General features: G+C 42.9%; 1 protein-coding gene across 1 annotated transcript in view; it reads right to left on the bottom strand.

The window, feature by feature from the left end:
• Nucleotides 1-6,748: 6,748 nt before the first annotated feature.
• Nucleotides 6,749-16,273, bottom strand: part of TNKS (tankyrase) — a 159,650-nt gene continuing 150,125 nt past the window's right edge. The window contains exons 26-27 of the mRNA XM_081130258.1: nucleotides 14,377-14,533; nucleotides 6,749-10,590 (exon numbers count right to left, since the gene is read on the bottom strand). Coding sequence (XP_080986384.1) covers nucleotides 10,504-10,590; nucleotides 14,377-14,533 — 244 coding nt within the window. The 3' untranslated portion in view covers nucleotides 6,749-10,503. The remainder of the gene's footprint in view (nucleotides 10,591-14,376; nucleotides 14,534-16,273) is intronic.

Below are 16,273 nucleotides of genomic sequence, written 5' to 3'. Positions count from 1 at the left end.
GGCGACTATTTTCAAAGGCCCTCTCTTGAATGAAAAGGGGAGTGGACACCACGCTGCAGGTCTCCTTGAGGTCTGCAGAGTAGGGGCGAGGAGCTGGGGTAGGGGCTGTGCTTGGGAGCTGGCTGCTGGGCGCCCGGGCCGGCATCACGGGCCCTCGGGTGCCACCTTAGGATCCTTTCTTGGGATAATGCCATTTTAAGGGGCCTTCCAAACGGAGGAATGGCTTTCGGACGGAGAGGGTGCTTTCTGTGGGTTGGGCTTGGGGGGAGGGAGAAGGGAGCAAGCTGTGTGTTACTTCGTTTGTAGTATTGTGGAACAGTGTTGTGTGGAGTGCCCCATTAGAGGTAATTGCAAACTTGTCTAGATGAGAGCATTTTTTTTTAGCCCTTTGAGAGACTAGATCTAAATGAACATTCGTGCTCACCTATAACTAACTTCCAGCCTCGATGTCAGAATGGTGTTGGGATTTGCTTTCTCAGCCTGCAGTCAGACAGGACATGGTTACATTTCCTCCCATAATTGTGAACCTGTGTTGGCATCATCCGTCCCACCTTTGTCAGGCCCTGTCTTTGGGTGTTGCCCGAGTTCTCGCATCCTATTTTTAGGAAAGCCCGAGGCCCCCCCTTTCCTCAGGAGCTGCTTGGCTGAAGAGTGAGGGGTGAGGGGTGGAGGGTTGGGGTTCCTGGAGAGTGGAACTATTTAGAGACTGCACAGTTCCACTTCCCACTTTTCCTCGGTTCCTGGAAGTCACTCATGTTTGTGATAAACGAGGTCAAGTGGATTCTGCAGCTGAAAAAGCTATGGATTCCAGCAGTGGAGAGGCCTGGGAGGAGGGGCTGCTTGAGGGGGAAGGAAAGCAGCCTGGGACAGATGAACTTTTCTAGAATGAGTATACATTTGCCAAAACCGATGTATCCTGCTTTCCAGATGATTCCAGCCCTGTGGGCAGTCGGAGCTCAGGACCAGCCTGACATGTCTTCTCCCGTTTTCCAATTCAAATCTTCTAGCACAGTGTCCACCTGCTATTTATAAAGCCATTTCTGTGTCCTTGATAGCAGCGTGAACTCTTAGAAATAAAATAGGAAATTGGTTTGATTGGAAAAGGGGGTTTTGGAGTCTTCTTCTCCCACCAGAAGCCACTTTGATGACCTGGAGTAGCTCTAATGACACCAACACAGGGCCAGTCCAACGGCCAGTGGCTTTCAGTAGACCTCCTTCCATGAAGTGCTTTCTGGTGATGCAATATTTCTGTCCTGGCCAGAGAGCATCACCCCTTTCACTGATTATCAACTGTGCTGGAGGCTATGAAAGTCAAGGAACACTGCTAGGTCCCTTTCATAATTGTGACCCAAGGGTGTTTGTGGAGTGCTAAGGGAAATGGACTTGACTTCCCCACAGAACAGGATTAGGCTGAAGTCACCACGGCTAGGAGCTCCCAGCTTCGAGTCATCCCCTCCTGAGGCCACTGTCCTCAGGTGTGAATTCCAGGTGGATTCGTTTTCAACGAGGTTGGGAAGCCATGAGAAAAAAATTTAAATCCTTGGGAAGGTGGAGGTAGGTGGGATGGTTGATTCAAATGTGAGGGGAAGGGGCTGTTGGCCACCAAGCCCATCTTAAAGCAGTGGTTCCCCTTGGCTGCCCATGCCCATCAGTTTGGGAGCTTAGAAAAACCTGCTACCAGGCTACCCCAGACCAGTTAAGCCAGGATTTCTGGAAGAGGGACCCAGGCATCAGCATGTTTCAAAGCCCTCTAAGCATCTTCCACATGCAACTCAAGCTTGGGAAGCTGCTTTCTGGAAGGCAAGATGCTGTCAGAGGCTTGGTCTTGATAGCTGAACTGGCTTATGTCATGGAAACCACAGCCAGGGGCTTGTCATTGGCTCAGCCTGGTCTCACGTTCAGTCCCAGGTCCTCTGAGGGTCAAGGTGGTTTCTCTCAGGAGCTCAAGGAGAAAGTGACCTGAAGGGGGCACCATTTCATGCTCCTTGAAAGCTGATTTGGGGAGCATTGTTAGAGAACTGAATAGTTTGCATGTTGAGGTTTTTCTTTGGAAGTCTCCTTGTCTGTGAAGATGGAGAGTTTCACCTCTTTGAAGACCCCCCCCCCCCACAGGAGCAACCTTAGAGTTTGAGTGACACCAGGAGGCTTCACCACAGAACGGCAGAGCAATGCAATACTTGTAACTCCTGTAAATAGCCCATCTTTCAGAGTGATGTCATTTCTACATTTGATATGCTTGTATTTCTGTAGAATGTATATAGTTTAGGAGATATTTTTGTTTGGTTTTGTTTTTTAGAGAAAGTCAACATGTCTGTTTTTATTTATTGCTCGAAAAAGATCATTTGATGAAAAATAAATGCATTTTCAACCACCTCTGGCTTGGTTTATTCTTTCCGTGGAAACTGCTGCTGACGACTTGGAAGGGGAGAAAAGATCTGGGTTATTTAATAACCTTGTGCACTTAGTAACATCGACAGTGGAGCCTGGCCAGAAAAATCAGTGAGGCCATTTTTGCTCCCTGAACACCACCACTCAAGGCTGGAGACAGGAGAAGGCTGATAGGAATCTCTAAGGATCTGCTTTCTCTAGGCAGAGTGAGGGACGAGAAGAACTGGGTGATGAACAGGGAGTGTCCTTCATCTGACAATGTGCTTGGTGCCCAGCACAGGACAGAGCGATGCGGATGGCTCCTCTTGGAGGCCCAGGCCCCCTCCGCCAGAGCCTGGCATCCAGTTCAGCAGAAAGCTCTAATTCTCATGGTAGCTCTAGGAAGTAGTTGGCATAACGGGCACAGGGCAGATAAGGAACTTGCCATGGTCACGTGGCTAGTAAGTGGCAGAGCCAGGCTAAGAACTCAGGCAGGTGACGGCAGTGCTGGGGGTCTCCATCCCACAATCTTTGGGGAAACTAGCTGCACTAAAGACTATACTGTCACTTGAACTTCTTGACTCACTTCCATTTTCTTCTAGGATCCCAACAGCATTTGATAGATATAAAAGTAGAGACATAGAGCCTTCAAAGAATTTCCTTGGAGATGTGAAGCAATTTAGTGGTTTCCTGACAACTTCAGCCCCTACCTATTGCCAGTGACTCACACTCATGCTTTGTATCACGGACTCCTGATTTGTAAGCAGAATTAGGAAAGTCAAGGTGAATAGACTTATTTTACAGATCAGTTTTTGGCCAAGTAAAGTATGCCAAGAATCATATAAACAAAATGAAAAATGTTACCTGCATAGTGTCTTAAGCAGAGCTGTTTTATTAACACAATGACAGGTGGGACTTGGTCAGAATGAAGACATACACACCATCCCCTTCCAATTCTGCTTCTCAGTCCAGGTCTTCAGGGTAGATGCCAACCTACCCTGGCTGCTAGGTCCCAACTTAATGGGAACAGATGACCTTTTATTTCTAATGTAGCACCATGTGACCCTTCCACCTGGAGGCCTATTGTACTGTCATGAGGAAAAGTGAAAGGTGCCAAACGATAAAGGTTTACAAGTGCCACTACAATGCGGTGGGCCCGCCATAGCCTGAGAGACACTGGATCACCACCAGGCACTCAATGCGGACAATGTCATTCAAAACCAGTTCTTCAAAATTTGCTGCCCGGGAAGCACCGCCCCTTTACAGTAATATGATTTAGTTTTCTAGGAAGTAATTTTCTGCAGGAGATAAATCCAATCCAGCAAATGATTTATATTCCCCACCCCCTCATACACACTTCCCCTAGTCCCTCCGACCCACAGGAGTTTCCAGCTGTAAAAGCAGGCCCGTGGAATAGTTCAGTAACCAAACCAACTGCTGATATCTTAAGTTGCTTATTTTATATTCCACTTGCTTTTATGCACAGTTCAGATAATTTCTATTTTCTAACACAGCAGTAACCAAAGGGGAGCACCTGAGTCCAATGACATTTAGAATCTGATCTCACAAGACACTGATAGAAGACCATGCAGTAGCGTCACCTCGATGTCCTCATTCCTGCTGCGACACTCCATATACAGTCAGGGTTTGGCGGCGCGTATCAGTAGGTACCATGGTCTACAGTGGAAAGAATTGTGGGATATGAAAGAAATTATTTCACCACTTTGAGTGCCAGTTTCTTCATCTGTAAAATGGGGATTAAAATACCTATTTTGCAGGGCTGTTGGGAAGTATATACAATTACCTGGTTCATCATATGGGCTCAGTGAGAGCTCTTGTTATTTGCAGGGTTGTTAGTGCTTCCAAGTACTTAATTTATATCTCTTTGCACTCTGACAATCCCTCTGGCAAAGAAATCTGATAAAATCCTAGCTTCCAATTTGCTATCTACTGAATCACTGGGTGTGGAGAAAGGAGAAAATGAAACCATTTCTCAGTCCTGTGTGCCAGGCATTGTGCTGTGCTGGCATTTCATGTTCACTACCGAGTGAGGTAGGCATCCCCTCTCCCGCCTCCAACATGACCGGTGGAGGGAGGGGTCTCTGAGCAGAGGCTGGGCCAGGCCTCTGGGCTGCCCTGGTAACTGGTGCGAGGCCGGCCTCCATGGTCTGGGCTGCTTGGTTTCAGAGACATTTCTAAAAGGAACCTGTGCTTCTGCTGTTGCTGAACTTCACTAACCCCCGTGGGCTCAGAGGCAAGGATAAGGCACTCTTGGCACAGGTCACACTAGCAAGACACAAGGGAAATGGTTGTCTGGATTCTGACAGGTCAGGTGAGTTGAAATTCAAATCAGGTCAGTTGTGTTAAGGTTGGTCAGGTAGAAAGGAGTAAACGGGGAAATGAAAACACTTCAGAGCTAACTGCTGTCCACATACAGGATACTTTAAAAATGTTTTTATTGAATATTAAACAATTACAAGTACTGTAAGTTAGACATTTAGCCAAAGCACAATTACAGGTTAAATATAGTCATAAAGATGCCTTAAGTAGGAACCCACCACGAGGCAGGCTAAGTTCCTCACTGCCCCCTTTTGGAAAGTAGGGGGTGCTGGAGAAAAGGTCTCCGTTCCACGTGAAAGACAGCGAAGACTAGAGGAACTGACATGCTGTAAGCCATTGTCCATGACCAAATTGATGGGGTTGCCAGACTCAAATAAAATACAACAAAGCAAAAACTGGGATGCTCAGTTAAATTTGAATTTCAAATAAATAATTAAGAATTTTTTATTGTAAATATATGGCGAGTAATGCACAAAACATAGTTAAGCTAAAAAATTATTTACCTGAAATTCAAATTTAACTGGGTGCCTTGTATTCTATCTGGCAATCCTATAAGTAGACAAATGCAGAAAAGAAAGGGGGTGGGTCACACGGAGACTAAAATAAAAACAACAGCAATAATGAACCAGAGTCACTACACTGGTACCACACAGACCACAACACAATGAGAAAATACAAGTGTACGCCAAATGAGGTGGCCAGGAAACTCTCGATTTCCAAGCTGGTTTGTAAATATTTTTGAGAAACCTTCTTGATAAAAGTACCTTTTAGTTTGTAGGTATCAAAGACAAACACTACTATCACAGAGACAGGATGAACTTGAAACAATGGGAGCAGGAGCAGGCACTATATATGCACATGAAGAGTTTAAATATTTTGTGTAATGCATATAAGGGTTATATAGTCAAGGTCATCTTCTAGGTCTAGGCTGTCAGCCTCGCAGATTTTGGTTCCTTTCTAATTTTACTGTTGTTTTCTCTAGCTTTTTTATCCTGAACCTTGGGAGGGACAAGGAGTGTGTAAGGGACACCCCACTATCAGAGTTTTACTGAATTTCTCTGCAAACACTGTCAGGGCTATCTGCAGAAATGGGCAGGCAGATGAAAATTAACAAAACCACCTGAATTCCGGAGAATGAGAAATCTGTTTGAAAAGATGGGTGGCAGGGTGAGTGTGGAGATACGATAGAGTAAAACAGAAAAGAGACTATGAAAGAATGAAGAGCCGGAGTGCAACCGCCTCTGCGGTGTATTTCAAAGGAGGCACAGAGCTGCCGCACCACGAGCATATCTGGCCTTAGCACAGAAAATCTTCAGCTTCCTACTGCTTCTCACTTATCACCATGGCTTATATTTTAAAATGACTGAAAAACAGCTTGTGCAACACTCAGATTCCACAGGGTATCGCTTGTGAGATGTTGCTGTGTCCCCACATACACAAAACTTAATACGTTTTGAAATATTTCTAGCATTTCTCCAAACCAGGTGATCTGGTAGCTGGGAAATTTCAGGCAGAGAGAAACTGGAATGGGCTGGTTATATCAGCTCCTTTGCATGGGAGGGAGCATGACTTATGAAGCACACCCTCCATCGAATAACAGCTGTGAGATACACGGAGACATACCCGGCTCACTGACACCTTTCAGACACTAAGAAATGGAATTACAACTTTTTATGAGGATATAAAAGGTTTAAAAGTTCCTGCCACAGTTAAGGCTTTCTTAAGAAGAAATATTTAATTGTTGATTAATTTCAAAATTCAGAGTCCGAAGAAGCCTCACCTTTAAGGATGGTTTTAAAATAAATGCATTTCCTTGTCATACTCTAGATGTGTCCAACCAAAGCTCAAACATCTTCACAATTACTTTCTTTTCATTCCTCTGCCACTGATTTGACACCAAAGAAGTTTAATTTTAGTCTTGCAATAGATTTCTGACACATGAAACCCTATATTAATGTCAGTTTTTAGTGTTGCCTCAATGACTAAAATCTCTTTCATATGCAAGATAATAACAGACCCAAAGAAAACTGTCACACCATGGCCATTTTTGGTAAGAAGGCTGTTTATCACAGATTATCACATAAATGGGATCTGGACACACTGAGGGAAAGGTGCTTCAAAATATACACCATTCCTGTTTCAAAGGCAGTTTACAGAAATCCAGAGAGTGCATGTTTAAAAAGAGGGTGAGTGACATCCAATAGCCACCGTGCAACTGGGAGATGTACCGAAATAGAGAAAAACCTAGACAGCTCATTGCATTCTAATGCTGTCCTTCCAGAGCTCACCAATTTTTTTTGTATAAAGGCCATAATAATAGAATATATTACTTGCCCAGCCAGGCATGGCTCAGCAGTTGAGCATCGGCCTAGGATCCAGGGGATTGCAGTTTGATTCCCGGTCAGGGCACATGCCCGGGTTGTGGGTTAGATCCTGGGGGTGTGCAGGAAGCAGCCGATCAATGAGTCTCTAATCATTGATGTTTCTATCTCTCTCTCCCTCTCTCTGAAACCAATAAAGAATATTAAGCTACATTACTTTATTTGCCATGTTCAGGCATTTTCTCTATATCTATCAGTGCACTTTGCTATTTTGGGAGCAGAGGGAAATTAGTCTAGCCACCAACATCAGGCTCAAATGAACACCAGGATGCTATTTCATGAAAACATCCTAGTATAGTTAATTCTATCTCTGTTATTGAACAGCTAGATATTCCAAATTTCAAGAAGGAAGAGGTAAATAAAAATCCTGGTTGTACTGCTATTATTTTGCACAGAATTAAAACTCTGGGTTCCATGCGTTGTTTGTTAACGGAGTGGCAGACTCTTCTGAGCAGAGCATGAGGCCAGGCCAACACCTGGGTCTGGTTGTGATATGGAACCAGAGAGGCACAGTCTCCTTCTGCAAGACTCCAAATGAAGAAAGGAGGAAAATGAGCGGGGTTAAAGGTAATTGTTGGCGCTAATTACAATTCCAGACCTGCAATCTGCGGGAAGGAGAGGAGGCCCAGGAGGGGGAGCACGTGCCCAGTCCAGAGCACCTAACTTATGCCTGATTCAAGCATCCAGGCTGGCCAGTGCCTAGCGAACTGGAAGCGTCCTGTCCAGAGCCCCCTGATGTTGGAACTGCCGTAAAGCTGGAGGCGGTGTCCAGACTCTCCCTCTCATTCAGTCTGGTAACAGAAGGGCCAGTTTAGGGGAGGCCACATTGAAAGTCCTCAACTTGCTAGTGTCTGCGTAGTACATATTTGAGAGCTTAAATATGTTCAGCCTAAATATTTCAGCCTAATTCAAAGCCATGCTTTACATTCCAAAGGGTTTTTCACACCGCAGTAGATGGAAATTCCAAATGTAATCAACTTTAGCTAATTTGAGTACACTCATGATGACCTTTGGTTTTCAAGTTTTGAAAACATGTATTTGGTTCCTGTGAGATATCAATGAACCCATTCTCTTTAGCAGATGAATAATATGTACACATTCTTCCAAGAACTACTACATACCTGAATCACTACGAGACAAGCAGCACTGCAAATGTCTTCCTTACACAGTACCTTTACTCGGCACACGGGACATACGATACATACATCGGCAGTTTAAATATTGAACCACAGTTTAACTTCTCAAGTGTAAGGCTGAAGTTTAAAACTGGCACATCCATTAATCCAGTTACGATGGAAATGACACATAACCACAGTCGGGTAGTGGCTTATGTTTTTTGAAAAGCTGTAAAGCTTTCAGTATCTATACCATATTAACCCTTTTACTTAACTAAAAATCACAGCTGTGTTTACCATTTTAAATTATGTCTAAATGTGGAAGTAAGTAACATACACTTTCACAGCTACTGAAAACTACACAGATGCCAACTCCTTCGACCCACTGTTACACAGCAAACAAGGAAAGGAGGAACAGCCTCTTACTGGACAGCAAACTTCGAAGCTCCGTGTGGGATTCTAGTGCTATTAAAGTAGCCAAGACATGAACAACAGCCTGGGCCACTAAGACTTCAATTGAAGCAAAAACGGAGGCTAATTCTTGATTTAACTTTGAGGACTCAGGCAAGAGTCAGCTACAAAACTCTAACTCCCAGTGCCTACTGCTAGCAATGGACTTGAGCCAGAAAGAAAGCAAAGTGTGTATTTTAAGAGCCTATTCTAGAACTTTTGCATGTTAACTATTTTATTTTTCTTTAGGCGATTAAATGAGGTCACAGCTTAATCAGCCTGTATTGAAAACGAATTAGCTTCCAGGACTTAAAGTTGACATGGCAAGTCTGTGTCATCCCGTCTTCCTTTCTTCCCCTCACATTACTTTGCTTCACAGCTGAGCAGGTGCGCAGCAGGTCAAATAAAAAAGGAACGCACTCCTCTGATATTCAGTTAAGGTGAGAAGAGAAGGGCGAGTGGAAGAAATGTGATAGATAACTTTTACAAGTGTCTATGCACTTGGCAAATGTTGATTAAAATAAGCAAAACAAAGTAGTAATCTCATTAAGTAACCTGTGGTATTTCTCTACCTTCACTAAAAAAACAACTGAAAGCTTTGGTTTCAAGTTTTTGTTCTGGTCTATTAAAGATGATTGCAGAAATCATTCAAAAATTTAGTGCAGGGACCTATTAAATGATTTGAAGCACCTCACTCAAAATAAACTCCAAATCTGGAGTAAATAAAACAGTTCTTGCATTTGTGCCTATCTACCTGCTAAATAGGATTTAAATCCCAGCTTTCTAACCTAGAGAAACAATAAAGAAATATTTTTGTGTCTCCAATGAACACAATAATTTGAATTTGGAAATAAGGCAGTTAATTTTGAGGTGACAATTCTGGTGGTGCGGATTAAATGAGAGGATTTTCTCTTTGAGGAGTCCCCACAGTCCTTTCTGCCGAAACAGTGAAGAACCACATGCTCCTCGCCTGGGAAGCAGCTTCTCCTTCCCAGCTCTCCCTGGTTGTCTCATCTCCAGGCTAGATGACAGCGCCCTCCACACCTCTCCCTGGCTGCGCTCCTCGGGGCCCCGGCACCGCCCTGACCACCTCTGAAGCAGGCTTGTACTGCAGCGAGCAATGGCCCTCCCTGGCTCTGCCTCTCTGACCTTGGGAGCTCCCAGTCAGGATGATGTCTGTGCCTTTCCCTTGTAAGACTGGCCAATTAATAAAAGGACTGAAGCTTGATGTTTTTCCTTCCCATCTCAATTTATAAGAAGTACACATATAAAATAAATCAAAGTGAAAAAAAAAGTGGAAACGAGTCTTGCTCAGCCAGAAGCTTGGGTTGCATCGCTAATGATTTTAGTCAGTGTGACTTCGTGCAAAATATCCTCAAGAAGGCTCCAGCTCATTATCAGAGTAAGGAAAAAAAAAAGCCAATGATGCCTGTTTAGAAAAAACTAAAACTGAGCCTGGGTATGCATACTTGTTATATACATGCGCCGAATGTAACAAAGCAAATGTAGTGTGTGAATTGTGAACATTTGGGAACGTATTGGTTGTTTTCTTTTTTCCATTTCCAAGTCTAGATCAAAGCGATCTTATTTTAGAAATGGGTAATTGCAATGGAAGTGAGCCTGAGATATATTAAAAGGCCGCCCCTGTAAACATTTCCTCAAAGGGAACAGCAGCAGTTGAGTATGTATCAGTTACTCATACTATATTCATCACTATAGCAATGCTTCGTAAAGACAAACAGCTCATCTAGGCTGCCAGGGATTTATAGAATATCGATTTTGTTGGAAACAGTTCATTAGCGTCCAGTCCCGGGTTTAAATCCGATCTGGCCTTTACCAGTGGGCATTCACTAGGTCTTCTGCTCAGCGGCTGTTGCAGTCTGTGAAGGAGCTTCTGGCTTCATGATCTGGTACGTGATCAGATACTCTGGGTATGCCTGGAAAGGAAAGGAAGAAAAACAGGTCATCCTTTGGTAGCTTCGGTATTAAACCCTGATTTAACGTGGAAGCCTCAGAGCTGTTGATTCCAACCGGAATTCCACTACATACACTCAAGAGCCTACAAAGGCCAGCTCATACATAGGTGCCTGAATGAGGAGATCCACCTATATATCTGCATATAAACATGTATAGATCCTACAATCTAGCAACGCTAAAATGTTATTTCTACTTTGAATACTGTAAATGGGTTATACTGCATTTATCCATGATTAGAGCAAGATGCCTTAAATGAGAAAAACGAGGCAAGGGAAGCCCCTCCCTTGTTCACCTCACTTAGCACAGTGCTCAATATAGTGGGTGTCCTGTAAGTCTACTAAATGAAGTAATTCTGCTGAACTAATTTCACATTCATCAGATGGTGTAACCCAATGAGCTAGAAGGAGTCACCAGTGATGTAGAAGCAACAGTTTGAAGATAATTTTTAAAAGACATCCAAATATGAAAGAAATTATATTTACCAGATAACTTATAAAATATTGAAAAGTGTATGGTAAAGAAAACTGAAATCACTTATAATCTCAATAAGTAGAGATAACTAACTACTCTAATGTTTTGATTGATTCTGCATTTAATATCTATCATGTAAATGCATTTTTTAAAGTCACAGGCATATAACTATGCTAATATTTATTAGGTCATTTTCTTTTTGTTGAATATTCAGGTATAAATTTTTCATTATGGTACAACAGTAATGAATATCCTTGCAGGTATTTTGTGACCATCACTGACTGTATTAATACAAATTTCCAGAAGTGGAATTACTGAGTCACAGTGAAAGAAGTCTGGGGTTTCTAATTTAAACAAAAAACTGACAAATTTATTCTTTTGTAGCTTTCTAAACTTTTTATTTGGAAACTACTCCAAACCTACACATTAAGTTGCAAAAATGGTACAAATCCACTTATTGTCAAGGTTTTATTTACCCCACTTGCTTAATTATATGTGCTTTCTCCTACCTCTGTATATACCAGGCAGACAGACAGACAGATACACAGACACTCTTCTTTCCTGAACCACTTGAGAGTAAGTTACATATATCATCATGGTTTTTTACCCCTAAATATGCCAGAATTTATTTCCTAAGAAGGGGGATATTTTCTTACATAAGCAGAGGATCAATCTTATTTTTTATATAGGTAGACTTTTATCTATATACCATTCACATTCCTATTTTGCCTGTTGATCTAATAATGTCCTTTTACTTCAAGTACCAGATCTAATTTGGGGGCAGGACATTAAGTTAGTTGTCCTGTCTCTTGGGTTTCATTTAATCTGGAAAGTTTTCAAAGCCTTTCTTTGTCTTTTATAACATTGACATTTCATACGTTTTTTATTAATAGGACAATCTTCATTTTGGTTAGACTGAGGTTATACATTTTTGGCTGGAACGCTACACAGATAATAGGCGCGTCTCAGAATGTCACATGTGGAGGCACATCTATGTCTGTCTGTCCCTCATTGGTGATATTCATTCTGATCATCCAATCAGGTATTGCCCTCTTTTCTCCAATGTATAATTACTATGATTTCCCCCCCTCCTTTCTAACTAATAAGAAAACCATGCAAATATCCTCTCCTTGTCAAAATTATTCCCTAGATTTGGCATCCATTGAGGATTCCTGCCTGATCTAGTTTTTATCACAATGGCTGCAAGATGATGATTTTTACAATCCAGTCTGCCCTAAATATCCACCCACCGGCCCTTCGCTTTCTACTGTAAGTGAAAGCCTTCCTTTCCCCTTCACTTATTTATCTATTTGTTATCAGTAGAGAATTATGACTCCCTATTTTGTCCAATGGTTTAAAATTTATTACTATGCTTATGTGGTGTTCAGTTGTCCCAGATCTGGCCAGTGGTATTCCCTTCACGCTAGCTAGGTTTCCTTGTGACATGCCCTCATCATTTTTGTTTTTGTAGCACTTCATTACTTTCTGGCTTTCCAGATGTTCCAGGCTCACCTTGTTCCTTTTCTGTGCCAGCCCTGGAATTAGCTGGTTTTCCAAAGGGCCCAGGATCCTCTCAGTGGGGAATGGAATCATAGATGAAGATCTGGGCTCTAGGTGCACTTACTGCTACTGGAGGCTCTTTGCTCTCAGAAGACAAATACACGCACATATATACTCATATGCATACACATGCTCACATTACTCTTACACACAAACCTATACATAAACATATTTATGTGTGTACATACATGACATATTAGAAACCATGAGTTCACAGCAATACCTCCACTTTGAGTCCATCCCCACAGTCACTCTTACCTTCTCCTATTCCATATCTGTAGATCCTTTCTGACAGTGACAGCTCCAGCTCCCCAAATTAACACATTTACTCATTCGCTCAATCCCGTGATACACTTGAAGAGGGTCGCCGCTTTGCCCGTACCCCCCAATCAACAGACCTACCAAACGGAGCTCAGGATTTGCTGGTATTATCCCCCCTCCCCACGTGGTTCGAGACCGATGGCATATAACAGAATACTGTTCTCAGAGGTCACCTGCATTTAGTTAATTTCTTCTTTCTCCTTTTTTTCTCTTCTCCATCAGCGAAGTTAAGTTAGACAAATTGATTTTTGTTTCAGAAAAATTGGTAGGTATTTATCAGTACTGTGAGAGTTAAGGACTGGGTTGAAAATGATAGGAAGTGTTGCTGCTGGTCGACAATTTCACTTTGGGGCCTCAAGCAGTTGGCAGGATTCAATGTACTGCAGCTTTATGACTCTAAAAGCGATCATTCTACGTAAGTACCATGATCAGAAGTACAGATGGTCCCTTACTTAAAATTTTTTCACTTTACAATGGTGCAAAAATGATATGCATTCAGTAGAATCTGTACTTGGAATTGTGATCTTTTCCCAGGCTAGTGATCTGTGGTCCAAAGCTCTCTGTGGCGGGGAAGCAAGCCACACCTGCCAGTCACCCGCGGGATCATGAGGGGAAACTACCCGTGCCCTACAGCGTGCTGTGTCGCTGGTGTTTCTTCACCCATCACATCTACAGAACACCCACCTGAGTGCCAGTGTGCATTCAGCTATGTAAGTTAATGGTGAGCTTAACCATTCTTATTTACTTTCAGTACAGTGTTCAATACATTCCAACAGGTATTTAATACTTTACTATAAAATAGGCTTTGTGTTAGATAATTTTGCCCAGCTGCAAGCTAGTATGTCTTCTGAGCATGTTTAAGATAGGCTACACTAAGCTATGATGTGCAATAGGTTAGGTGTATTAAATGCATTTCCGACTTACAGTATTTTCAACTTATGGTGGGTTTAATGGGATGTAACCCTATTATAAGTCGAGGAGCATCTGTATAGAGATTCAACTCATGTGACCAGCCTGTGGCAAGTACACCCATGTAGAAGATCCACTCAATGACACTGTTCTGAGCTCTCCACTGCCATGCTGGGGCACAAAGGATACAGAGCATTAATTCAGAATAGCAGGCCGGAGGCACAGCATGAGACCCCACACCTTTCTCTCTCAGCTGCCCTCTTGTTCACACTGTTACTTGGCTGACAGGTGACTGATGGGTTCTGTGTGTAAAGTTGATGTGAAAGGATTTTGGTATCTTCATTTTGACCTAAAACAACTAATGCTATCAGACTATGTTGTGGGAATTTTATTAAATGGCTTTCTTTAACTCTTACGTGGTCTCCATATTCTGTACTGTCATGTTCAGTAACTGTGTATGCTCATCTAATGAGTTCTCAACATACCTGCTCTCCTCTGTAGATGACGTATTCGGCATATGCCAGCCCGTTCACACTTGGTCTCCCAATGACTGAGTGATGTCCTGGCGGGGCGTGAGCCATTTTCATGGTGCTGAATTGCAGAAAGGACTTTCCAAGGGTCACTCGACAGAAAAGCATTTGTCTAAAGACAAGAGGAAAGCAATGCTTTAAAGGAAGCTTTAAATCTTGACATGACATAATTGTTAGGTTAGTTGATTTGAAAAAATTTAACACAAGGCAAGTTAATTTAAATGTCCCTTTCATATTTATGAGTAGAAATGGGATGAGATTTGATATACTGATTTACCATAAACAGTAGGCTCAACAGTTAATCTTAAAGTTTAAAGCAGTTTTGGTGTGGTTTAGAAATCAGTCACGAAAAATATCTGGCATGTTGACAGTGAAAAAGAAAAATACTAGTGAACACCGAGTTCTTATATGGAAAGACAGGAAAAAAGTGAAAAAATAAGCAAATGGTTAACAGCATTTGAAGTTAAGATTTGGTTTTACTCATTAGGAAGTAAAAACTGGGATGGGATAAATAACAGCAAGAGTGGATCATATACGAAACATATTTGCTTAAACATAAGGTGTTGACAATTACACTACCTGGATGAAACATGAACTGGGGGCAGATGTTAAACACTATACAGAAGAAAGGCTGCTAGGGAAGCAATTGTGTTAAATAAACCAGGGGTTGGCAAACTATGGCTCATGGGCCAAATCTAATCTGCTGCCTGTTTATTTTTGTTTTTAATATATTTTTATTGTTGACAGTATTACAGATGTCCCCTATTTCCACCCTCTCCGTCCAATCCCTACCCACCCCCAATGCCACCTGTTTTTGTAAATAAAATTTTATTGGATCACAGCCACATACTCATTTACATATTGTCTATGGCTGCTTATGCACAATAAGGGCAGAGTTGAGTCATTGTGACAGGGATCATATGGGCTGCAAAGCCTAAAATATTTATTATGTGGTTCTTTAAAGTTTGCCAACACTTACAATAAACATTTAAACTAAACAGTAAGACTGGTCACACTGTTAAATGTAAATAGTTATCATTCAAATAGTTTGTTTTTAGTCTCAGAGATTATTTTCTGCCAATTAAAAACTGTGCCACACCCAGTACAATAGGGTCCTTCCCAGGCTGGCTGCTTCAGTGTGATGCTACTACTGATGACCCCCTGGGATGCTGGCTTGGCTGCAACCGCATTCTCGTCAAAACCCAGAGGAAGGGTTTTGATCGACGTGAGAGGGAGGTTTCTGAGCTCCATCCCCCCATTGTGGCAGCTCTGTGGTATCACTGGACTCTGCCTGCTCGGCTGGCTGGGCCCAGTGCCACGGCCACTCCCAGTCCGTATGTCACACAAAGCTGTACCTGACAGGCCTTGCCTCCTACCTTCTGCTTCCTGCCCCAGGGCTTTGCTGTTGCTGTAGAGGTGGGAGAAGCAGCAGGACCTGCCCAGCCGGCCCGAGGCTGCAGGGCATAGTGCGTAGATGGAGCACCGGCTCCAGCAGGCTCAGAGGCTCCAGCAGGCTCAGCGGCTTGCCTTGAGCATTCTGCAGCTGCAGCAACCCAAAATAGGAGGGGGCGGGGCACCAATGGCCTGTGGCACAAACGTTGACCAGTGCAAGCCAGGAGCGAGCAGATAAAGTGAGCTCTCTTCTCCCGTGATGTACCTACCACTGTTCTGCATCAGTTCACAGGGCTTCTCTAAAGATGTCTCATGAACTAAACCAAGTGTAGTTGTCCTGAAACTGTGGCCAGCTCCTGATGGGCCTCAGTGGATTCTGCCTCCTCCTTGACCTCACTGCTTTTGTGCCCTCACTCCTGCTTCCCTAGGATTGCACCTGCCAAGAAAGTGCTGGTGTATA

The sequence above is a fragment of the Miniopterus schreibersii genome, assembly GCF_964146895.1.
Source record: "Miniopterus schreibersii genome assembly, chromosome: 2".
Classification (NCBI taxonomy): Eukaryota; Metazoa; Chordata; class Mammalia; order Chiroptera; family Miniopteridae; genus Miniopterus; species Miniopterus schreibersii.
The sequence above is the reverse complement of the archived record's forward strand: the minus strand, read 5'-3'. Positions and strand labels throughout refer to the sequence as shown.